Source organism: Sinocyclocheilus grahami, unplaced genomic scaffold, assembly GCF_001515645.1.
Source record: "Sinocyclocheilus grahami isolate Dianchi unplaced genomic scaffold, SAMN03320097.WGS_v1.1 scaffold99.1, whole genome shotgun sequence".
In the NCBI taxonomy this organism is placed as follows: domain Eukaryota; kingdom Metazoa; phylum Chordata; class Actinopteri; order Cypriniformes; family Cyprinidae; genus Sinocyclocheilus; species Sinocyclocheilus grahami.
In genome coordinates this window covers 775523-800368 of record NW_015505278.1, presented here as the reverse complement: position 1 = coordinate 800368, position 24846 = coordinate 775523, and the positions used below count along the sequence as shown (strand labels likewise).

At 39.1% G+C, this 24846-nt stretch overlaps 3 protein-coding genes and 1 pseudogene across 5 annotated transcripts; 2 read left to right on the top strand and 2 right to left on the bottom strand.

Moving 5' to 3' along the window:
• Positions 1 to 582: 582 nt before the first annotated feature.
• LOC107588202 (breast cancer anti-estrogen resistance protein 1-like) lies at positions 583 to 10395 on the bottom strand. Its single transcript, XM_016276228.1, has 8 exons — positions 10384 to 10395; positions 7816 to 8444; positions 7405 to 7486; positions 5410 to 6828; positions 5134 to 5265; positions 2486 to 3415; positions 2051 to 2125; positions 583 to 750 (listed from the first exon to the last, which is right to left on the bottom strand). The coding sequence occupies exons 1-8, from the start codon at positions 10393 to 10395 to the stop codon at positions 583 to 585; spliced, it is 3447 nt and encodes a 1148-aa protein (XP_016131714.1).
• A 3165-nt stretch (positions 10396 to 13560) lies between these two features.
• LOC107588149 (dehydrogenase/reductase SDR family member 4-like) lies at positions 13561 to 16261 on the top strand. Of its 2 annotated transcripts, none has more exons than XM_016276163.1 (9): positions 13561 to 13818; positions 14162 to 14286; positions 14497 to 14674; positions 14835 to 14936; positions 15042 to 15112; positions 15211 to 15262; positions 15410 to 15544; positions 15658 to 15713; positions 16025 to 16104. In XM_016276163.1, the coding sequence occupies exons 2-9, from the start codon at positions 14219 to 14221 to the stop codon at positions 16059 to 16061; spliced, it is 699 nt and encodes a 232-aa protein (XP_016131649.1). In that variant the 5' UTR covers positions 13561 to 13818; positions 14162 to 14218; the 3' UTR covers positions 16062 to 16104. The 2 variants fall into 2 exon arrangements, with proteins under 2 accessions (XP_016131649.1, XP_016131648.1); XM_016276162.1 differs by having other exon boundaries at positions 13570 to 13818; positions 16062 to 16261.
• Positions 16262 to 16536: 275 nt separating this feature from the next.
• Positions 16537 to 19078, top strand: LOC107588148 (dehydrogenase/reductase SDR family member 4-like). Of its 2 annotated transcripts, none has more exons than XM_016276161.1 (9): positions 16537 to 16635; positions 16979 to 17103; positions 17314 to 17491; positions 17652 to 17753; positions 17859 to 17929; positions 18028 to 18079; positions 18227 to 18361; positions 18475 to 18530; positions 18842 to 18921. In XM_016276161.1, the coding sequence occupies exons 2-9, from the start codon at positions 17036 to 17038 to the stop codon at positions 18876 to 18878; spliced, it is 699 nt and encodes a 232-aa protein (XP_016131647.1). In that variant the 5' UTR covers positions 16537 to 16635; positions 16979 to 17035; the 3' UTR covers positions 18879 to 18921. The 2 variants fall into 2 exon arrangements, with proteins under 2 accessions (XP_016131647.1, XP_016131646.1); XM_016276160.1 differs by having other exon boundaries at positions 16541 to 16635; positions 18879 to 19078.
• Positions 19079 to 19401: 323 nt separating this feature from the next.
• LOC107588147 (uncharacterized) lies at positions 19402 to 23714 on the bottom strand (annotated as a pseudogene).
• Between the last annotated feature and the right edge of the window lie 1132 nt (positions 23715 to 24846).

Genomic DNA, 24846 nt, shown 5'->3' with positions numbered 1-24846 from the left:
ATAATGCAAAAATAGTAATTATTGCTGTATAGTGTGAGAAAAATTACGCTATTGATGTGCGCATGCCCAGTAGTTTTTGCTGTATCTCCGGATAGACATAAAAACAGATACAAGTGGCCGCACTTTCAACGGTCATGAACAAAGCCTTCTACTAGGTTTCTTGTAAATTGCAATCTGCATCCAGGTTATTTACATCAACGGTTTAAAATTGCACGCTATCGTCATTTAATGTTGTGACCCCTGTGTCCTTCATAAGTCACTACAAGAAGCATGCCTAATTCCGTTTCTAAAACAATCCTAAAATGGCTTGCTGGTCTACCAGGATGCTCTATTTGCTGGTTTAGAGGGGTTTTCACCTGGTTAGGCTGGAAAACCAGTCGGTAGACCAACTAAACCAGCTGAACTTCAACTTGCCCAGGCTAACCAGCAAAGGCTGATTATCACTGAAACATACTAAAGCATAAACATTTTAAACAAGAATAATACGACACAGGACAAAACAACTGAAATAACCACAACTCTGTTCTGTAACAAAAATGTATTTTGAAGAATCTCACCATTTGACAAGCACCAAAGACTCCCTTAAATGCAAAGTACCTGTGGAGTGGGTGGTTGGTTCCCTTGGACACTTGTGAACAGGGAATCGATGGCATCGGCCAGGCAAGAAAGATGAGAGAGACTTTGGGAGGAGTAGAAGGAGAGCAGCTCTGAATCTTCCAGAGACAGAGAGACTGGGGAGGAAAGACTCAGCTGGAGAGAAACAGAGAAAAGAGAAGATTATTCATATAAACTTACAAAACACTGTATATAAAGATATAGACCCTTACCTCCTTGAAAATACCTAAAAATGCATAATTAGAGGCCTACAGCATAGTTGCAAAGTTGACATTTCAGTATGTTATTTCGAAATTACTCTCTATAAAGTTTCATTAGGCTAAGTTGAAAGTATTTTGGAGAGGTTCAACTATGATTTAATGAATGAGCTCTGTTGTAAGTTGAATTCTTCCAAAATTTAGAAAACAATTTTTTTCAACATGTTCAGTGATACAAAAAAATGCCAATATATATAAAAAAAAAAAGAAAAAAAAAGTGGTGTAAATACAAGACATTATTTACACAGGTTTATAGTTTTTTTTTATTTTTTTATATTGGCTTTTTTTTAATCACTGAACATGTTGAAAACAATTGTGAGCACAGTACAGATCAAATATAAATACATTTATGTCCAAAAGTTTAGGACCAAGATTTTTTAAAATGCTTTTGAAAGTTTCTTATGCTCAGGAAGTCTGGATTTATTCAATTAAAATACAGTCATTAAATTCATTAAATTAACATTAAATGAATACAATTTAAAATAACTGATTTCTATTTTAATATATTTTAAAATGTAATTTATTCCTGTGATGGCAACGCTGAATTTCCAGCAGCCGTTACTCCAGTCTTCAGTGTCACATGATCCTTCAGAATTCATTCTAATAAGCTGAACTGGTGCTCTAGTAACATTTTTTATTATTATCAATGTTAAAAACAGCTGTGCTGCTTCATATTTTTTGTGGAAACTGAGATAAATTTTTTAAGAATCCTTTGATGAATAGAAAGTTCAAAAGAACAGCATTTACTCAAAATAGAATTTATTTGTAACAATGTAAATATTTACTTCCACTTTTTATTAATATAGTGTATCCTTGCTGAATAAAAGAATAATCTTTTAAATCTTATTGAAACCAAACTTATAAATGGTAGTGTATTTAGGTGATTGCAAAATCTGATCTAAATCAGTCAGCAATGGTGTCTGAGGTAAGGTATTATTTAAGTGTTACAATCTTTCTACAATGGCTTTTTGAGTGTTTAAAATGGAGTGCTCATGGTAAGAAACAAAAAAACAGTGAAATGCAATGCAACAGACAAAGATGTCACTGTCACTGAAAGGTGTACAGTATATCAACCAACAATTAAAAATAGTGCAGACAAAATGCAAAAACACCTCCTGAGTGAACGGTCCTTTAGTGTGTGTGAGTTTTGGGAGTATAACAGACAATCAAAGACTTACTTTATTATCAGTTGTGGTGATAAACTGTGAAGAACTGTGCTCTGTATGGGTGTCTGGTGGTGGCTCTGGCTTCCCCTAAAACAGAACAACAACAAAAATGTAAATGTCCACAAAAAGAGAACTGCAGACCACAGAAATGTTTCAACAAAGGTGAATACAGGCACCAAAACATGAACAGATAGTCAAAAGAGAAGTAAAACTCTGACTGAATAAATAAGACAGAATGATAAATCATGAGAAAATGTAAATATTAAATTAACATTAAAGTTGCTGTAGTTAACCGATGTTTTTGTATCTGACAAGTAAAGTGCTTCGGCCTTTTGCCTGATGAACACTCGTGTTCATACTTCAATAAAAACTGATGTAAAAACATCAGAGTGTGAACATTTACTCTTTTTTTTGGCATTATATCCATGCATAAAACAGGTGTCTAACCTGCAGTTTGACGTATCCCACACTATCACCTACAGGATATGAAGGCGGTGGTGTAGGAGTTAGGCCGATTCCTGCATACTCATTCCCTTGTTCCTCATCCTCCATTCTTCCCACAGTAGGGGCTAAAGAAACTGGTGTTGGGGGCAAAGGGAAGGCAGCGGGTGGCGGAGGTGGCAGTGGTCGTTCCTGGATCCAGCTGCCCTTCCGTGATCCCATGTCCCCTGTGATCGGTTTGACCTCTGCCACCGGCAAAGCAGGTAGAGGTCTCCGGGACAGAGACTCCTGGGAAGGTAAACGAGGTCGCGCTTGACTCTGTAAAAGGGAGACGGAGTCTTCAAGGGCACAGCGGACCATCGTGAGCAGACCGTCGGCTGGAGGGGCAGTGCCACAAACCGAAAGAGCAGGAAGGAGGTCGGAGAGACGGGACCATGCCTGCTGGAGAACTGGAGGAATATCACCAACATGCCCAGCCTTCCAGACAGAAAGGATCTCAGCCAATGCAGAGGCGAGGTCTCGGGATGGGGTGGTGGTGACAGAGGCAGAGGTCAGGGCTGATTGGACAAGAGCGGAAAGAGACGCTTTCCACTGGATGTCCCCAGAGCCGGTGCTTGACACAGATAAAGGGCGTGTCGGGATTTCTAGAGTGAGGGCAGGCATGTCATAGATGCCTCCATCAGGTTCTGACACATCTTCAGAGGTTAAGTCTTGCTTTCTAGTACTGGAAATCGAATAGGTTCGTCCGTTTCCAGCAGTTTCTGCAGTTAATCCCGGCATCTCGCTTGCCTCCAAGTGTAAACCAGGAAGACTGGGAACACTGTACACATCCTCATCCTCTGCATCTCCAGCCACAGCAGCCGATCCTGGACTATTGTAGGTTTGCTGCTGATGGTCAGAGGAGGAATTCAGGGCCAGAGTGGGAACATCATAAATCTGAAAGATATGAAAGAGTTACTCACTGTTTACTAATTTTTAAAGAGTTACAACAGATTTTGGATCCCAAACTCCATTCATTTACAAACTACAGTAATTATAATTGCAAGCTGTGCCATAAAGCATGAATCATGCTGTTTCTTTAACTGTTATGTGGGAGTCTCAGCTACTGCTCAGTTTAAGGCTGGAATACACTACACAACTTCTGAAAATATTTTAAAACACTAGGCATTATACAGTTGCTGAATTTTTAAACGATTACAGAGAAAAATCAATCATCATACACTGAACGACTGAAGATCACACACTACAAGACTTTCAAGTAATTCCGAACACAAGAGATTCACTCATAAACATGTGTCTTGTTGCTAGGAGATGCATGACAAATAAAAATGTGTTTTATAATCAGCTCAAAATATCAGATAAGCTTGATATCCTCCAACTGGATGGAATCATGGTCTGAAGCTAAAAAATCTGAGTCGGAGTCTGTACACTACACGATTTTCTGTGAAACCGGTCAACTCTGACTGCCCAAAATCTGGCAGCCTGTGACTTGTCAAGTAGTGTTGACTTCTCCAGACTGCAAATCAGGACAAAAAAGCAGGCAAAAGTTGTGTAGTGTATTCTAGCCTTTAGTATGTGTTCTCTAATAGCTCACAGTTTAATGCCCTTGGAGTGTCTCTTGTGTGTGTTCATCACTATGTCACGAATTCCACTTTGACTGACTAATAATAATAATAATATATATGGATTAAGAGCAAACATCCATTAAATAGCCACTACATTTATTTACAGTCTCTGCACAAGCACAAAAATCCATTGCTAAGGATTCAGTGAGGATTAGTAAGACAAATGAGAGAGGGAAAGGGGAGAGAAAGATTGTGGGTGGAGGGCTGAATAGAGCCACATGGGTCTGGCTGATCTGCACAACCCGACAGGCGGCTGTGACTTGTGTGAACAAGAGAAAAGTGTTACATGGGATTAACTCATAGCAGAAAAAAGGTGTGGTTTAAAAGCAAAGGAATAGGAGAGGAGTGAGAGAATGAGAAACAGAGAACAAGAAAAACAGCAAGAGGAAAAACAAAGGAGAGATTATGTGAAAATGTGGAGATTGTACGTAAATGTGCAAAACCTCTGATATTTAAAAGTAGATGATTTTTTTAGCAAATTAATTTTTAAATACACATTATTTTGAACTTTCAATTCATCAAAGAATTCTAAACAGTGAAAATTTCTGATATGATTAGCATAAAAAAGCATATTAAAATTATTTCTGAAGGATCATGTGACACTGAAGACAAAATTCAGCCTAGCATCTCAGAAATAAATTATATCTTAAAATATATTGAAACAGAAAACAATTAATTTAAATTGTAATAATATTTCATAATATTAATGTTTTGATTGTATATTTTTATCAAATAAATCCAGCCATGCTTAGCATAAGAGACTCCAAACGTTTAAACACCATCAGCTAATGACCACTGCTACTTGGGTGGCTCATGGTCAACCTCAATGTACTACTTTAAATGTGTGGCAGTCCAAAAGAGAAATGAGAGCTTGGAAACAAATCAAAAGACATTGTATGGATAGTTCTATGGTGTTTTTTGCCTGATTTTTACAGCTAGACAACCTCTGTCCTCATTCACTTTTATTGTATGGACAAGAGCAAGATCAACATTCTTCCTAGCATTTCCCTTTAGTGTTTGATTTCTTACCTTTGAGGCCTGGTCAGTGTGTTTTACAGTGTGGGGTACAGCACGAGGGATGTTATAGATCCCATCATCCTCCTCAGAAGGCACTGTAGGAACTGGATGCTGCCACCTATTTGTGGGAGGTGTATCATATACCTGAAGAACACGAGAACAAACATTTAAAATCTTATCTCGCTATCTATTTCATCATCTCTACTATCTCTTCAAAGAAAACTCATCCATCTTCTGCAGAACTACAACCTCTTTCCTTTCTTCCAATCAAGTTCTCATTTATCTCACCTCCTCACTGAGTTTCTCATCCTGTGAACTTGTACTCTCCCTCTTGGTCACCATTTTCATGTTCTTCTTCATCTCATTCACTTGTATGTGTCCATTTTTACTTCCCTGTCTCTCTTCCTCCAGCACGTTTGTCTGTGGGGGTGCAGGGTTGGCCTGGAGAACAGGTTTGGTGGTTGGAACCGAGTTACACTGAGGTAAATCCTTCCTGGTCACACTTCTAACAGGAGGTGCTGGCGGAGGGGGTTTGCGGCCAGAGTTTGGGGACCCTGGTACTCCGGACTTTCCCGCCCTGGTGAGTAGAGGGGATTCCCTTAGGCCACCCTGCGCCAGTTTTCCTCGACCAACAGGAGGAGTTGAAGTAGTACCCTTTTGGGATCCTCGGGCAGAGGGAGGTGTCTGCTTAAGATTCTGGCCTGGTGTTGAGGCTCCAGACACTCCTACAGTTCCAGCGGGGTGTTTGCGGTCTGATTGAGGGGTCCTTGATATGGCACCCCCAGGTGGGGTTGGGGTTTGGTAAATCCCCAGGGCATCCTGGCCAGTCTTACTCTGAGAAGGACTAATAGAAGAAGATGGGCTGCTTTTGGGTGCAATCCCATCCATAAGTCTTGAAGTCATTCCTGGCACACACTGTCCTGCCTCTGGGGCACCACTTATAGGAGTCTGATATAAATTCTCACTGGTCAATGCAGCGACAGCTGCTCTGGGCACCAAGTAGCATCCATCAGAATTACCGGCCCCTGCATCTCGTAGACTTAAATATCTAGCCTCCCCTGCTGTTTCGGCTGCAGACCTGGGAACAGCACTTGGAGTCAGGTACACTGAATCGGAAGCCAGTGCACCTTGTGATCTGTGTTGTGCCACCAGTGGTGCAGGCGAGGTGGGTGTCTGGTAAAGGGTCCCTGACTCGCCACCCCGTCCTCTAAGTGAGGGTGAACGGGGTCGTCCCGCCACACCCACATCGCCCCAGTCTGGACAAGGCCTGGTTCCAGAACTAGAATGCGATCGTGGCCTTCCTCCATCAGAGTGACGTAGCTCTCCAGACCTGGCAGGGGTAGGAGCAGCCCCAGGGCTCTGGTACACCCCTTCAGCTAAGCTGGGTGGTGAGAGATACACCCCATCTGAATCTTCAGTGCTCAGTCCATTTACCCTGCCCTGGTGGCTAGTCGATAGATGGACTGAGTCCACACTAGGAGCTCGCCGGGTATCTATACCGGTGTTTGAAGCTGGAGTCTGAGCAGTTTGGAGGAGGCGTAATCGATTGGCAGGGGCAATGCCTTGACGGCCATGTAGGGAGCAAAGCCACCACCCTGGTCCACCGTCCTGCTCCTGGTCCAGAACCATCAGGATATCACCTTTGCGGAACGCTAACTCCTCTGGGCTTTCAGCGGCATTGTCAAAAAGTGCCTTTGCAAGCACTGTCTATAAGACAATAATAAAAAAAACATAAGGAGGAGGAGAAGAAACCAAATAAAGCTTTAAATAAATCCTACCACGACATGAATCACCTCTGGTCTAGCTTCTTAGTCTAGGTTTCTAATAAACCTAGCATTGAAATGCATGAACGTAAATGTAAATAAATCAAAGGCAGCAAAACATAATAAAATCCTGCATAAATAAAAAAAGGAGACAGACAGAAGAAAGGCTTTAACCAAGTCTTTCAATGGGAACGGGGAAGGACAGCAATAGTGAAGGAGAAACGCTAATTTCACTAGACTGCTAGCAACAATATAATTCAATTGTTTAAATTCAATGTACTCAGTTCAAATGAATTTATTTGAGCCTTCAGCTGACTCTACTTCCACAGCGTTTGAGCTGTGTTGTGTTAGTAAGGGAAGTCAAAAACAGGAAACAACGTAGAGCAGTAGACCCACTGTCCTGCAGAGTTTAGCTACAACCCTAATCAAACACACCAGGAGCAGCTAATCAAGCTCCTCAAGATTGCATGACAATACTACTCAGGCAGGTGTGCTGAAGCAGGTTGGAAATAAACTTTGCAGGACAGTGGGTGCCCAGAAGGAGGGTTGAAGACCTCTGACGTAGAGGATCTAACCTGGCCACTTCAACCAGGTTCATCAACCTGTGTAACCAAATAAATTTTTTACTTAACAAACAGAACTAGCACATCATCATGACAACATAAGGGAAAATTAAGGCCATGGTCAACACTAAAAAAACCTGATGAGTCTCATAGTTGACTTAAACATTTAAAGAACACACAAATATGGCTTAAAAAAGATGGTCAGTACATAGCAATTTAATTGCTGACCTAAATTCTAAGCATACATAAAGCCTACAGAAGAAGAACTGCTCATTTAAATGTATCTGAAAAGGGCAGCGCATACGAACTGTACAGTTAAGAGTGAAATACTTAAATATCTAGCCTCCCCTGCTGTTTCGGCTGCAGACCTGGGAACAGCACTTGGAGTCAGGTACACTGAATCGGAAGCCAGTGCACCTTGTGATCTGTGTTGTGCCACCAGTGGTGCAGGCGAGGTGGGTGTCTGGTAAAGGGTCCCTGACTCGCCACCCCGTCCTCTAAGTGAGGGTGAACGGGGTCGTCCCGCCACACCCACATCGCCCCAGTCTGGACAAGGCCTGGTTCCAGAACTAGAATGCGATCGTGGCCTTCCTCCATCAGAGTGACGTAGCTCTCCAGACCTGGCAGGGGTAGGAGCAGCCCCAGGGCTCTGGTACACCCCTTCAGCTAAGCTGGGTGGTGAGAGATACACCCCATCTGAATCTTCAGTGCTCAGTCCATTTACCCTGCCCTGGTGGCTAGTCGATAGATGGACTGAGTCCACACTAGGAGCTCGCCGGGTATCTATACCGGTGTTTGAAGCTGGAGTCTGAGCAGTTTGGAGGAGGCGTAATCGATTGGCAGGGGCAATGCCTTGACGGCCATGTAGGGAGCAAAGCCACCACCCTGGTCCACCGTCCTGCTCCTGGTCCAGAACCATCAGGATATCACCTTTGCGGAACGCTAACTCCTCTGGGCTTTCAGCGGCATTGTCAAAAAGTGCCTTTGCAAGCACTGTCTATAAGACAATAATAAAAAAAACATAAGGAGGAGGAGAAGAAACCAAATAAAGCTTTAAATAAATCCTACCACGACATGAATCACCTCTGGTCTAGCTTCTTAGTCTAGGTTTCTAATAAACCTAGCATTGAAATGCATGAACGTAAATGTAAATAAATCAAAGGCAGCAAAACATAATAAAATCCTGCATAAATAAAAAAAGGAGACAGACAGAAGAAAGGCTTTAACCAAGTCTTTCAATGGGAACGGGGAAGGACAGCAATAGTGAAGGAGAAACGCTAATTTCACTAGACTGCTAGCAACAATATAATTCAATTGTTTAAATTCAATGTACTCAGTTCAAATGAATTTATTTGAGCCTTCAGCTGACTCTACTTCCACAGCGTTTGAGCTGTGTTGTGTTAGTAAGGGAAGTCAAAAACAGGAAACAACGTAGAGCAGTAGACCCACTGTCCTGCAGAGTTTAGCTACAACCCTAATCAAACACACCAGGAGCAGCTAATCAAGCTCCTCAAGATTGCATGACAATACTACTCAGGCAGGTGTGCTGAAGCAGGTTGGAAATAAACTTTGCAGGACAGTGGGTGCCCAGAAGGAGGGTTGAAGACCTCTGACGTAGAGGATCTAACCTGGCCACTTCAACCAGGTTCATCAACCTGTGTAACCAAATCAATTTTTTACTTAACAAACAGAACTAGCACATCATCATGACAACATAAGGGAAAATTAAGGCCATGGTCAACACTAAAAAAACCTGATGAGTCTCATAGTTGACTTAAACATTTAAAGAACACACAAATATGGCTTAGATTAAGTAGCTTAAAAAAGACGGTCAGTACATAGCAATTTAATTGCTGACCTAAATTCTTAGCATACATAAAGCCTACAGAAGAAGAACTGCTCATTTAAATGTATCTGAAAAGGGCAGCGCATACGAACTGTACAGTTAAGAGTGAAATTATGAAAGTAATGGGTTGCCTCAAGGTCTTTTGTATTCAGAACACCACACTACTGCCTTCATGGGTAAATCAATATTGATAGAGAGAATGCATAAGTAAGGGCAGAGGTCTGTGATTATGGGAGAAAGAGAGAATTAGTGATTAAGGGAAAGAGGCGCTGAGTTGATGATAAGGTGTGCTGAAGCAGGTTGGAAATAAACTTTGCAGGACAGTGGGTGCCCAGAAGGAGGGTTGAAGACCTCTGACGTAGAGGATCTAACCTGGCCACTTCAACCAGGTTCATCAACCTGTGTAACCAAATCAATTTTTTACTTAACAAACAGAACTAGCACATCATCATGACAACATAAGGGAAAATTAAGGCCATGGTCAACACTAAAAAAACCTGATGAGTCTCATAGTTGACTTAAACATTTAAAGAACACACAAATATGGCTTAAAAAAGATGGTCAGTACATAGCAATTTAATTGCTGACCTAAATTCTTAGCATACATAAAGCCTACAGAAGAAGAACTGCTCATTTAAATGTATCTGAAAAGGGCAGCGCATACGAACTGTACAGTTAAGAGTGAAATTATGAAAGTAATGGGTTGCCTCAAGGTCTTTTGTATTCAGAACACCACACTACTGCCTTCATGGGTAAATCAATATTGATAGAGAGAATGCATAAGTAAGGGCAGAGGTCTGTGATTATGGGAGAGAGAGAATTAGTGATTAAGGGAAAGAGGCGCCGAGTTGATGATAATGAGGAAGACTCGTGGGGGAGGGGCTCAACATCTGTCCCCCAGTTTTAGGTCCTTTTGTCATCCCCTTTTATACCTCTAAATTTCCCTCTCATTCTTTCATTCCCCCCAGGGGATGTGGTGCTCTGAGGCAAGCTGAGCCCGAGTTCCCCCTTCTCCATACTAGCAGTGGATATGAATATTAAGGACTGGACAGCAGAGAGTGTTTTACAGTGGTGACTTAAACACACTTACCGATAGAGACATGACTGAAGCTGGTTCTCCACAGTTTTGGATGCGTTAACTCCACATGTGCTCTCCACAGAAGCTGTTTCCCATTCACATGTGCACTGTGTGACTCATCTGCATGTTTTGTAGATCTGGTTTTCCATGAACCTGAACCATACAGTGGTGGTAAATACGATGGTCTTTATATCCAGAAAGATCAATTTCTCAAAACCATGATTGTTGTCCTTTGCAGTTTGTGACTTTCATCACATCTGACAATTGCCGCACATATTGAACCTGGAGGATCAAAATAAATGCATTTTAGATCAATCTCAATAGTACAGTAGTGTGTGTTAGTAACACAGAGTTCACTTTATGAAACAGTCAGCTGCAGCAGCCAAACTAGTCAGACCAGCTGTGGGGCTCCACCAGTGGAGCTCAGACAAAAAAGATCTAATTTCATGGGAATTTGGCTGTTAACTTTTAAGTACAGCTGTACTGTGGTATTTCAATTTGCCCACCCTGATTGGACAGAGGATTAAGGGGCTACATGATAGCATAACTTTGTAATTATGAGTTAATATAGGTGGAGACATCGTTTCCTATTTGGTCATTAATGTTTGTTTGTATTTTTATTTTATTTTTGGTTTATAAAGTTTTTTTTTTTAGTTTAAAGGAATGAAACCTAAATATGTGGTATTTCAATTTGCCCACCCTGATTGGACAGAGGATTAAGGGGCTACATGATATCATAACTTAGTAATAATGAGTTAATATAGGTGGAGACATCGTTTCCTATTTGGTCATTAATGTTTGTTTGTATTTTTATTTTATTTTTGGTTTATAAAGTTTTTTTTCAGTTTAAAGGAATGAAACCTAAATAAAATCACTTCAGCAGCTGTGGCACAACCGCCTACTAAAGGCTAAGACACTGGCCTTTTGAGACAGGAATCCATAGGATAAACATATATATTTTTAATTAAAAAGATGACAAATTATAGTCCTGTGTACCAAGCGTGTTTCAAGTAATTTTAATAGATTAACCTGCACTAGGCTACAACAGAAATAAATAAATAAATCACAGTCCTTAGCCACGTTTCGTTTTCCATCCAAGACGTCTCAATGTTTCTTTTATGCAGGAGAACCCCAATGAGACAAACAGAGGACTAAATAAACGGAGAAATAAAATGAAGAAAACAAGAAAAGCCCCTATTCTCCGGCTAAACCAGCGCCAAAGGCATTAGGCATATAAATAACGTTCTTTCAAAAAACGGGATGCATTTTAAATCAGTCACAAAGACGCAAACAAGCGGCGATCAGCCAGTGTAACATGTTAACTAAATAAGCAATGCTCGTCTTACCGTTCACATGTCTAGAAATATCATCTGGAAATACAGAAGTAGAGTCAAACCTCTACAAATCATATCTTCTCAAAAGACTGTAATGCACGGCTGTTGTTTTTCTTTTCTTTCTTTGGGGATTCACGTCTCGCTCCGCCAGGCTTAGCCCTACCCTGGCCTTCTTGGTTTTGAATTACAGTTGAGCGCATATGGTCGCTCCCCCTACATTGAGCCCGACACAGCACGATTCCTGCAGTGCTTCACGCCCTCTAGTGGAGGACTATCTGTCTGTCTGTCTATCTATCTATCTGGTCTTGTTATTTTTGTCCATTTATGGCAGTTGTCATAATGCAAATTTAATTTGTTTTTACCAACATTGCCAAGTGCTGCTTCTGAAGGTTACAGCTGCCTCTAATGTAAACGTCTGACCAGATTTACATTAAACAAGTATAAATCTTTTACTAACTAGAATGTCCTAGGAATGTCCTCTTGTAAACTCCTTAGAATGCTTTGACACACCGGAATAAGGGGAAAAAAAATGCAGTGTAAAATTAAGCAAGCGTTGTGCATAAGCTGGTATTCAATTACCAGCATATAAAATAAAATAAAAACAGAAAATGTATTATAAAATGAATATGAAATTGTATAGGCCTACTAACCATGATTAAGAAAAGCCTTTGTGAAGAGTAGATTGCACTAGCTTTTTTTTAATAACATATTTCTAAAAGATGCATTATATTATGCGAATTTACTTTCACTGGCTGTGCGGTATGCATGCTCTGATTCATTATGCTGGGCAACTGTTCAAAAACATTAGCTAGAAAACAGAGAGGACATCAGAGGAATTTAAATAAGAACTTAAGTTTTTAGTGTCTTAAGACAAAAATGCCCATAAAAACCAAAGCCAATTAGTGGCATTTAGGTTATCTAAACTGAACATGTTCAGCATAATAAATGTCATATTATCTGAGATGCTGTAACCAAGTTTCTTTAGGCTGCTTAGTTAGATTTACAATTTATACTGAAAACAAGTGTAGAATAACTTGAACAACAGGAATTAGCAACAGGAACTGCATGTTGAACAAACACAAAGCTTTGCTATAGAACAAAAGGACAGGGTTGCTGCCAAGGTATTTGGTAGTGCTGTTTAAATATTTGTTGACCTCACAAAGTGCAACTGATCAAGAAACACTGCACTTTTCTGTTCAGCTCCAAACGTATCTTATTTTTTACTAAAAGCACCACTGCAGTGATAAAATTAAGAACTGTACAGGACAGGTGCAAAACCAGCAGTGCATACAATTTTAACAGTAAAAGCTGTGATCGTATAAATCTAACGCAATCTACAATTTACATTTTGAGAGACATTTTAAGTTTACGTGAATTGAAATACAATACTTTACTAATATATTAGGTGGATTTTTAAGAATGAATGATTAATGAATTTTAACCAATTAGATTCCCTGAGACTAGAATCTTCCTTCAGAGGGCGCGTGAGGGCTCAGATAGATTTTTTCATTTTTTTTTTTATTAAAGGAACAATAACACACAATATGTTACAGGGCTCAGATAGATCAGAGAGCTGATTCCTCCACTGACCGCATTACATTTTTTGTTACATTTGTACACTAAAATGTGAAACATTTAATCAGTTAATCCCATCTCTTAATACCTGACATGCAAATGAAAATATGGCCTATAAATCTATAAAAACTATAAATAAAAAAATATCCAGTCAACCATCCGGTAATCACGCTGATCTGTGATTGGTCCGTCCGGACCAGCGCTGTAAAAAGTTTCAGGCACCACGCGAGAATCGAATCTCCACGCAGCTTCTTCAGCGGTCTGCGCGTGCAATAGTTTACACCTGATTAATGACACCAGAGAAACATTAGTAGCCGTCGAATTGCATTTACACCGAAGAATGAAATAGGATAATCACTATCCAGAAACATCTTTCCAGACCAATAAGAGACAACTTCCTGACCGTTTATCACCGCCCTTTCTCAGACACATATACGCAATCTACCAGTTTATAATATTTCTGTGGTATTGACGTACGAGAGGCGTTGAGTTTTACTTGTAAAGTGCTAACAGAACAACAGTCCTTCTCAGCTTGTAGGTAATGCTGTATTTCTTTTTATGAACCTATATGTCACAATTATTATTCACAATTTAGCAAGATTTAAAACAACTTGATTCGCTCTCACCTCAACCATGAATGCGGTGTTGTGCAGTTAGCTCCGTTTAAGTAATGTTATCGTTCAGCAGCATAACTTGCTGGTTTCTGAAGTACCCCACATAAACACATTCTCACCTCAACTGCCTTGTCGAGGAATGTAATTAATGTTAACGGGAAAACTGTTCTGTGCACCTGTCACTTTTTCCCAGGATGACCTTTAACCCACTTTCCTACGTAGTGCTGTAGCAATTATTATGCAGACTCTCTTTCTGTCTGTCTCAAGGCAATTTTGAAGGCTGTAACCAGGTGCCTTTGGTCAAATCCTGTTGCTGGCAGAAGAATGATGTCCCATCACATATCACCGAATTTATCAGGAAGAGTTGCTATAGTAACTGCATCCACAGATGGGTATGATGCTTTATTTCCATTCTTGTCCAACTGTTCTTTAGTTTCAGATCCTTAAAACAAAAGGGTGTGTAGCTGTCACAGCACAAAAAGACATTGTCCCTCTGGTAATAACTGATAATACAACTACTAAAACATATGTAAATATAAATTATGCATCCTAAATACTTACATAACATGCTGACAGGCCCTTGCACTCACCGATCTTCTCAGGATTGGGCTCGCAGCTGCGGAGGCTTTGGGTCAGAGGGGAGCACATGTGGTCGTGAGCAGTCGACGTCAGGCCAACGTTGACAAGGCTGTGTCACTCCTGCGCAGCAAAAATATAAAAGTAATAGGCACCACATGTAATGTGGGGAAAGCAGAAGATAGAGACAAGCTCATTAGTATGGTGAGGAGTTGCTTTATTGCTCTTTTTAGCCAATATTTAGTTAATACTTTGGGAATCATACTTAGGAATATGTGCAAATGTTATGATGAACCCAAAAGTTCAAATGTATAATATATATTGTCAAGAAATTTGATTTAAATGCTGTTACTTTTTATTACAGACAATTGAACAATGTGGCGGTGTGGACATACTGGTGTCTAATGCAGCTGTGAACCCGTTTTTTGGGAACATATTAGAATCCACCGAGGAAGTCTGGGACAAAGTTAGTTATTAACCTTGATAAACTTTTTTTCTATATGTGTATATATACTGTATATATAAAATGTTAGTAGTGTCAGTAGTATTGACATTTGCTTTATGTCCACAGATACTTGGAGTAAATGTGAAAGCTTCTTTCCTTCTGACCAAACAGGTTGTGCCTCACATGGAGAAAAGAGGGTGCGAGAAAAGTGAAAAATATGAGTGGGAATAGAAAACAGAAGTATTTCAAAATAAACTTTATATCTGAGCCTAACTTAGAACCTTTTCATTTTCAGGGGTGGGTCGGTTGTGATCGTGTCTTCAGTCGCAGGGTACCAGCCAATGCAAGTATGATGTTTACTTGCTGTAAAGTTTAATAATGCAACATGCCTTATCCAATAGCACTAAAGTGGTTTCTTTAATTGGGTTTGTAAACTTTATCTGCTGTTTTTCATTCAGCACTAGTTGAGAGTTCACCTTGCTCTTGACTCTTAGGGTCTGGGCCCCTATAGCGTGAGTAAGACGGCTCTGCTGGGTTTAACTCGAGCGCTGGCTCCTGATCTCGCCCACAGTAACATCCGGATCAACTGTGTTGCCCCTGGCATCATCAAGACGCGTTTTAGTGCCGCTGTAAGGATTTCCTACACCTTTCATTTTCAGAGCTTCTTGGAAACTCGTCTTTTGCCTGATTATAATTTCTAACGTCAATTAGTCTTTACAACGTTGCTTCTGTTCTTCTCTAGCTGTGGGAAAATGAGAGTGTGTTTGAAGAGTTCTTGAAACAGACAAGCATAAAAAGGTTTGTTGCTGTCAAGACAATGAATGAAACTGTTTTTAAATTGAATAATCATACCTAGAATGGCATGTATGAGAATAGAATTATCAAGAGTAGGAAACTGAATTGTTCCACTAGCATTATGCACCACAAATAATATTACATATTTAATATATTATGCACCATTGTAGTTTTTTTTATATATAGCTAGTGTATGATTGCATGATTAATGTTTTTTTTTTAATCCCATTACCTGTAAGGTAGCATTGCAGTAATTGTCCACAAGCTATTCCTTCCTTTTCATAAGTTTTCATTTTTTTTGCTTTCTGGTGCAGGAAACCTGATTCTTATTGTAATGTCTTGATCTCTTAGACTCGGGCAGCCAGAAGATATAGGTGGTGTGATTGCCTTCCTGTGCTCAGACGAAGCCTCATACATCACCGGAGAGACTATCACTGTAACCGGAGGCATGAACTGCAGACTGTAAGAGTGGCACAGGGGCAGTAACAGTAACCATGTACTTGTACATCAGATAGAAACCTTCTAATTCAGTGACCCAACACATTTGTAACAGCTGATGCATTTAATTGTAATAATTTTTTTTATAATAAAGATATAATAAAGATTTTGTCACATTCATTTTGTTTTTTGATGTATAGTTTCCCCACATCTTTCAACCAGTGAACTGACTTTTCCAGTCTTGAGATTACTGGTATTATTACTTTTTGATTTTAAAGATAAAAAAAAAAAAAAGTTTACACTAATTTGAGCTTAGCTTAAAAAGGAATTATAAATAGAAACTTTCTATTTCCTGATATTACCGCCCTTTCTCAGACACATATACGCAATCTACCAGTTTATAATATTTCTGTGGTATTGACGTACGAGAGGCGTTGAGTTTTACTTGTAAAGTGCTAACAGAACAACAGTCCTTCTCAGCTTGTAGGTAATGCTGTATTTCTTTTTATGAACCTATATGTCACAATTATTATTCACAATTTAGCAAGATTTAAAACAACTTGATTCGCTCTCACCTCAACCATGAATGCGGTGTTGTGCAGTTAGCTCCGTTTAAGTAATGTTATCGTTCAGCAGCATAACTTGCTGGTTTCTGAAGTACCCCACATAAACACATTCTCACCTCAACTGCCTTGTCGAGGAATGTAATTAATGTTAACGGGAAAACTGTTCTGTGCACCTGTCACTTTTTCCCAGGATGACCTTTAACCCACTTTCCTACGTAGTGCTGTAGCAATTATTATGCAGACTCTCTTTCTGTCTGTCTCAAGGCAATTTTGAAGGCTGTAACCAGGTGCCTTTGGTCAAATCCTGTTGCTGGCAGAAGAATGATGTCCCATCACATATCACCGAATTTATCAGGAAGAGTTGCTATAGTAACTGCATCCACAGATGGGTATGATGCTTTATTTCCATTCTTGTCCAACTGTTCTTTAGTTTCAGATCCTTAAAACAAAAGGGTGTGTAGCTGTCACAGCACAAAAAGACATTGTCCCTCTGGTAATAACTGATAATACAACTACTAAAACATATGTAAATATAAATTATGCATCCTAAATACTTACATAACATGCTGACAGGCCCTTGCACTCACCGATCTTCTCAGGATTGGGCTCGCAGCTGCGGAGGCTTTGGGTCAGAGGGGAGCACATGTGGTCGTGAGCAGTCGACGTCAGGCCAACGTTGACAAGGCTGTGTCACTCCTGCGCAGCAAAAATATAAAAGTAATAGGCACCACATGTAATGTGGGGAAAGCAGAAGATAGAGACAAGCTCATTAGTATGGTGAGGAGTTGCTTTATTGCTCTTTTTAGCCAATATTTAGTTAATACTTTGGGAATCATACTTAGGAATATGTGCAAATGTTATGATGAACCCAAAAGTTCAAATGTATAATATATATTGTCAAGAAATTTGATTTAAATGCTGTTACTTTTTATTACAGACAATTGAACAATGTGGCGGTGTGGACATACTGGTGTCTAATGCAGCTGTGAACCCGTTTTTTGGGAACATATTAGAATCCACCGAGGAAGTCTGGGACAAAGTTAGTTATTAACCTTGATAAACTTTTTTTCTATATGTGTATATATACTGTATATATAAAATGTTAGTAGTGTCAGTAGTATTGACATTTGCTTTATGTCCACAGATACTTGGAGTAAATGTGAAAGCTTCTTTCCTTCTGACCAAACAGGTTGTGCCTCACATGGAGAAAAGAGGGTGCGAGAAAAGTGAAAAATATGAGTGGGAATAGAAAACAGAAGTATTTCAAAATAAACTTTATATCTGAGCCTAACTTAGAACCTTTTCATTTTCAGGGGTGGGTCGGTTGTGATCGTGTCTTCAGTCGCAGGGTACCAGCCAATGCAAGTATGATGTTTACTTGCTGTAAAGTTTAATAATGCAACATGCCTTATCCAATAGCACTAAAGTGGTTTCTTTAATTGGGTTTGTAAACTTTATCTGCTGTTTTTCATTCAGCACTAGTTGAGAGTTCACCTTGCTCTTGACTCTTAGGGTCTGGGCCCCTATAGCGTGAGTAAGACGGCTCTGCTGGGTTTAACTCGAGCGCTGGCTCCTGATCTCGCCCACAGTAACATCCGGATCAACTGTGTTGCCCCTGGCATCATCAAGACGCGTTTTAGTGCCGCTGTAAGGATTTCCTACACCTTTCATTTTCAGAGCTTCTTGGAAACTCGTCTTTTGCCTGATTATAATTTCTAACGTCAATTAGTCTTTACAACGTTGCTTCTGTTCTTCTCTAGCTGTGGGAAAATGAGAGTGTGTTTGAAGAGTTCTTGAAACAGACAAGCATAAAAAGGTTTGTTGCTGTCAAGACAATGAATGAAACTGTTTTTAAATTGAATAATCATACCTAGAATGGCATGTATGAGAATAGAATTATCAAGAGTAGGAAACTGAATTGTTCCACTAGCATTATGCACCACAAATAATATTACATATTTAATATATTATGCACCATTGTAGTTTTTTTTATATATAGCTAGTGTATGATTGCATGATTAATGTTTTTTTTTTAATCCCATTACCTGTAAGGTAGCATTGCAGTAATTGTCCACAAGCTATTCCTTCCTTTTCATAAGTTTTCATTTTTTTTGCTTTCTGGTGCAGGAAACCTGATTCTTATTGTAATGTCTTGATCTCTTAGACTCGGGCAGCCAGAAGATATAGGTGGTGTGATTGCCTTCCTGTGCTCAGACGAAGCCTCATACATCACCGGAGAGACTATCACTGTAACCGGAGGCATGAACTGCAGACTGTAAGAGTGGCACAGGGGCAGTAACAGTAACCATGTACTTGTACATCAGATAGAAACCTTCTAATTCAGTGACCCAACACATTTGTAACAGCTGATGCATTTAATTGTAATAATTTTTTTTATAATAAAGATATAATAAAGATTTTGTCACATTCATTTTGTTTTTTGATGTATAGTTTCCCCACATCTTTCAACCAGTGAACTGACTTTTCCAGTCTTGAGATTACTGGTATTATTACTTTTTGATTTTAAAGATAAAAAAAAAAAAAAGTTTACACTAATTTGAGCTTAGCTTAAAAAGGAATTATAAATAGAAACTTTCTATTTCCTGATATTTTCTAATTTACTCTGATGGCAAATTTACTCTGATGACTCTAATTTCCCTCAAAAATAACAAACATCTAGCAGTAAACAAAATTCTTTATTTAAATTATATATAATATATATATCAACAACACCATTCTACATGATACAGATAAGAGAATAAAAATAAAATAAATGATTATTAATTATTAATGCATGCTTCCTAAAAGCAGGTAGGTTTCCTGGGTTACAGTTGTACTACATGGTAAGAAGCTTCTGATTTTTTATTAAAATCTAAGACTTATGATTAATACAAGAATTATCTATAACAGAAAACACTGCAGCATCAAAGTCATTAAGCAAGAATGATGTTCCAATACAACTGCATCAATGTCTGCTTCCAGGAGACAAATGTGGAACAAAACACGGGATTCCAGAACTCCCGCAGTGTGGGCACATATGTATCATTCTTTGTTTTGCAATACTGCTGACTGAATACCTGACAGGATATTTAAAGAAAAAAGCACAGAAGTAGTCAGATCGAAACAACCAGAGTACAGGGACAGATTAAACCTAACCCTAGAACCAAGTGTTTGGAAAAGATCATTCTTAAAAGGCCTTTTAGTAAATTATAACTTTCATGTTGTTCAGGAGTCAATTAATGCAATAACCTAGTGCATATAAGTAGCAATTTTTTTTATTTTATGCAATATAGACAATGCAAATTTGTTTTTAACATAATATAGGGCCACATACACACTGCAAAATTTTCAGGCTAAAAAAAAAAGCATTTTAGCATGCGAGTGACTGGCTTAAATTTTGTGGTGTGTGTAAACAAAATGTTTGTGGACTTGCTGTAGCTGTGATATTAGTTTGGTTATTAAGTTATATTAGTGACTGGAGACATTTATAACACAAACATCTATCAGTAATCTACCACAGGGCTGGTGGAAACAACCGAGGTATAGAGACTGATTTGTAAAAAGAAAGACACGTACCTCCTTCTCTGTGATTTGCTAACACCACTCCTGGAAAACAGAGACACACACTGCAGACTCGCTTTCAATGAGAGCGAAGTCACTGCATTGACAACTACTACTTGCTCAGTTTGGTCCTGAACAACACTACATGGACTTAACCATAATTACCAAAGTACTCTGCGAGTACAGAACACAAGCAAGCACTCAGAAGAGCGACAGCTGTATTTAGCAAGTGTGTATGTGGCCACAGGAACCTGCTGTAAATACTGTGCAACTCTCTTGAGAAGCTCTACAGACTGAATTAGACAAGTGAATCTCCACTCTAGTAGCTAGTTCTACATGTCATAACACTGATTTGGTTGTTTGAATCATGCAGATGCAGTTACAACCCTTTCTCTTGACATCGTCTGTTCTCTCATCACCAGAATCGCCAACAATGTCATCTGATGACTTAACTGAGGGAGATGGTGTTTCTAAAACAGATGAAAAACCAAAACCTACACCTCTGGCATATAGAAGGCAAAAAAAAGAAAAACAAAGAAAGGAAAACTGTAGTTACCTGGACTACCGACTGGAAGATGCAGAACTGGGGGAATACACGGAGAGCAAGTAGAAGTTCTTAAGGAACAAGAAATTCGGATAAGAATGATCAGCTTAACAAAAAATGTAATTAATAATTAATTATAATAATGATTTCAAATAAATTATATAATTAAAATAAAGTCATGTTCTTACGGTTTATTGACTGATAAAGTCAGGTGTTTCTCCGGCGTTGAACTCAAATCAATACATTTCCTCTTGCACATCACAGAGTCACTGTTTCCCATACTGTCTTCTGAAGGAGGCTGGCATGAAGACTTTGTATTTTTCTTTTCATCAGACAGATGAATTGGACAGACAGGAAGATCGTTGTCGTTTAATCTGTGAATGACTACTCTCAGTTGGCGCTTCATGTAGGAAATGAGGAGAGCACTCATTTCTGCTTCTTGATGTGACTCGAAGGCCTCAGAGTTTCTCCTAGTGGAATATTTCCTTGTAACATCTTCCCCTCTTTTTCTATTTCTAACTTCAGTCTTTTTGGGTAGTTTGTTTGCTCTCTCACTACTCCCCTTCCTACCTTTTATTTCTTCTTTGCTGCCCTCCTCCTCCTCCTCTTCTACTTCACTGCCAGATGACTGACTGATCACTGTGACCAACATATTCCCAACAAAATACTCCTCTTCTGGATCCTTCGCCAAAATGTGTTTTTTAGAACATGATCTTTGTTTGCTTCTGGTATTTCTGGACATTTCAGAAGCCATTTCTACTTCTTGTCCTAAACTTGCTACCTTCTCATTGTTTTTTTGGAGAATGTCTTTGGAAGTTGACCCAATCACTGGTGCGACCTGTGACTGGGCTTCCTTCACTGCTCTGCGAGTGGTCCTGGGTGTTGACGGGGCAGGATTTGTGACCCTGTTGGATAAGGAAGTGGATTCTGATTGGATGGTCTGCAACACTCTACCCGAAAGAGGGAGGGAAAGAGAAGACATGATCACGTCACTAGTAGATGACAGAAGAGATGCTGAAACAGAGAGAAGGAAAGAAAAAGGATGACAAGACAGATGCTAAGGGGCATAAAAGGAAAGAATTACTTGAATTAAGCAATTACTTGATCATTTCATCTCCCAGACATACCTGAGCAGAGGTGTCCGAGGCATCTTTCATGCTGCAGCAGAGTCCTGAGGAGCTGGGGCTGCGATGCAGAGCGCGCACACTCCTCCAGAACAGCAGGGGCACCACTGAGCCATGAGACTGTCTGAATAAGACATCACAATACAAAATGGTGAGCATTGAGCACAAACAAAACAGTGGTCCAATCCCAAACTACAGCATTAGCACTCGCAATCAGCATTTGTGTGCAAATGTGTGTAAAGGAATTTTTTTTATTGAACATTAATTACATGATACATAAAGCATTACAAAATGTATCAAAAGTTCACATTGTTTAACATTGTTTTCATATTTAGGCAGTGTGCAAGAAAGTGTTTCCTCTCTAAATATTTTAGACAATTTTACCAACAATAAAATAAAATAAAAAGTAAACTAATCCCCCCCCCCCCCTTTATTATTATGCCATGACAGCAGTTATTTTCATGGCATGAACAGAGTAGCTTAAATTACAAAAACAAACAACAACAACAAAAAACTCTAACAGCAATGGAAGAAAAAATGTATCTGATATTCTTAAAAGCAAAAAATAATTTTTGTTCTGAACCTTATTATGAATTATACCTGGGCAAGATCTGGAATTGGTAAGAGTTTATCCAGTCGAATTAGAAACTCCCACAATAACTTCTCTAGATTGGCCACATAGTTTTCTCCATAGTGAAGATGGAATTCCTCCTGGAGTCAAAGACAAAACCATATCAGTGTACATGAATAAAAGTTTGCATTAATTGAAGATTTTTAGGCATTTACCAAATTTTACCAACCAGTGAAAGATAATTTAGAAGTGCCTTCTGTCATTGACAGACAAATGATACTGTATCTAAGAAGAAAATTTCTATAAATGAAAATAAAATTTGAAAGTACTCTCATGAAAATATATCAAGTGGGAAATGTGAGTGAGGATTTGTGGAGCAGTTCTCTCAAGTTTTTTTGTTTTACCTTGAAAAACTGTTTTCTGGATGCTGCATTCTTCAAGAGAGAGTGCGCCAGGGTCTGGAAGTTGTGTTTAGCTTCTTCCACCTTTTGATCGTTCCTCTGAGGATAAAAGAAGGTCCAATCCTTGTTGCTGCACGCAACTCTTGTGAAATTATATGCAAGAACACTATTTTAACTTCTAAAGAAGCTAGATGAGAATAAAACTAGCAAAACATGAGACAAACAAGACTCTGCACCAGTGCCAGGGCCAAACTCACCTTTCCGATGGGAATGGAGGATTCTTGCAGCTTGTGCAGCTCCTGGAGGACATGCTGAGCATCAGGAGGATCTGACTGACGAAGCACTTCCAAGATCATCTTAGGTTAACAGGATAAAAAGCAAAGAAATGTCTTTACTATTTACAGACTAAGTCTAAAAACCTTAGAAAACAACTAAGTTTCGATATATGACAACCTCACTGAATCACATGTAGCTTAAACAGTAATGGACAATGTACAGTGAATGTGTACATAACTGAGAATGACAAAGATGGCAGCATAAAAAGAGTACATGCTATTGGTGTTTTTTCATACGTGACACAGTCATTTTCAGTAATCTCACCAGTGCCCGCAAACCAATTGTCAGCCTGACCTGATGTCTGTAATGGAGCAGCCCCGGTACAGTCTCACAGAGTGATGTTATGGTCTCCTCCAGTTTCCCATAATGCACTGCGTCTCTCTGCAGCATCACCTTCCACATGGCTGCGGACATCAGGCGTAAAGGTGGAGCTATGAGCCGCAGTGCTGACAGAGGTAGAGGTGTGTCTGTTGAAAATAAGATCTGAAACAATTAGAACAAGCAATCTGTACTGAAACTCATTATTATTCATTATCATCAAGTTATCATATATATATATATACATACATACACAAACACACATAGAGAGAGAGAAATTAGAATTGACATTAAAATAAGGACATTTTTATATGGTTTTATATTTCAGCATGTAAGTGATGAAAATGTCAAGTCAACTACCGCTGCGCCCCAAATTACGCACTATGCACTTATACAATATGTACTCAACCATGTAGTGTATGAATTATATAAGGTTCTTTTTGTCATTCATAAACGAAGTCTGATAGCCCCTCCCCCTTCACTACGTAATTAAAGCTGGGACAGTTGAGTGCATGAAGTGTTCAACATTCCACACTTCCGAGTGCTTCTCAATTCTCAGTCAATCGAAATAAAAGTGAAATTATGCCCGTACACAGTCTGGGCAAAGATCAAATAGAAGGTATTGAGGTCAAAAACTCTGTAAGATATTTAGGTATTTTAATTTGTAAATCTCCGACTGATAGAATTGTAGATAATTTTTCGCAACGGGTACAAAAATCAAAGAATATTTTCAACTGTTGGTTACAAAGAAATGTAACCATTTATGGTCGTGTTTTGATATCTAAAGCAGAAGGTATTTCTAGGATTGTTTACCTAGCTTTGTCTTTATATGTTGACCGAAAAACATGCTCATCTATCGACTCCATGTTATTTACATTTTTGTGGAAAAATAACACTGAATATGTTAAAAGGAAGACGCTGATTAGAAATACTTTGGACTTTAGTACTCTCAATCAGGTTTTTAAAATTAGTTGGATTAAACGTTGCCTGAATGCTGACCCTAATTTGTAATGGTTTTATATTCCTAAACTGATCTTTGATAAATGTGGAGGTTTACATTTTTTGTTAGCTTGTGATTTTAGTTGCAATAAACTCCCAGTTAAGCTCGTTAATGTTCATAAGCAAGCTCTGGACGCTTGTGAGCTTGCCTTCTGTCACAATTTTTCCCCTCATAGATGTATTCTATGGAATAATCAGAATGTGCTGCGTGGAAAAAACAAAGGTGTAATTTTTGTTTTCGATTTGTTAAAAAAGGATGGTAACTTCTATTCCTATTC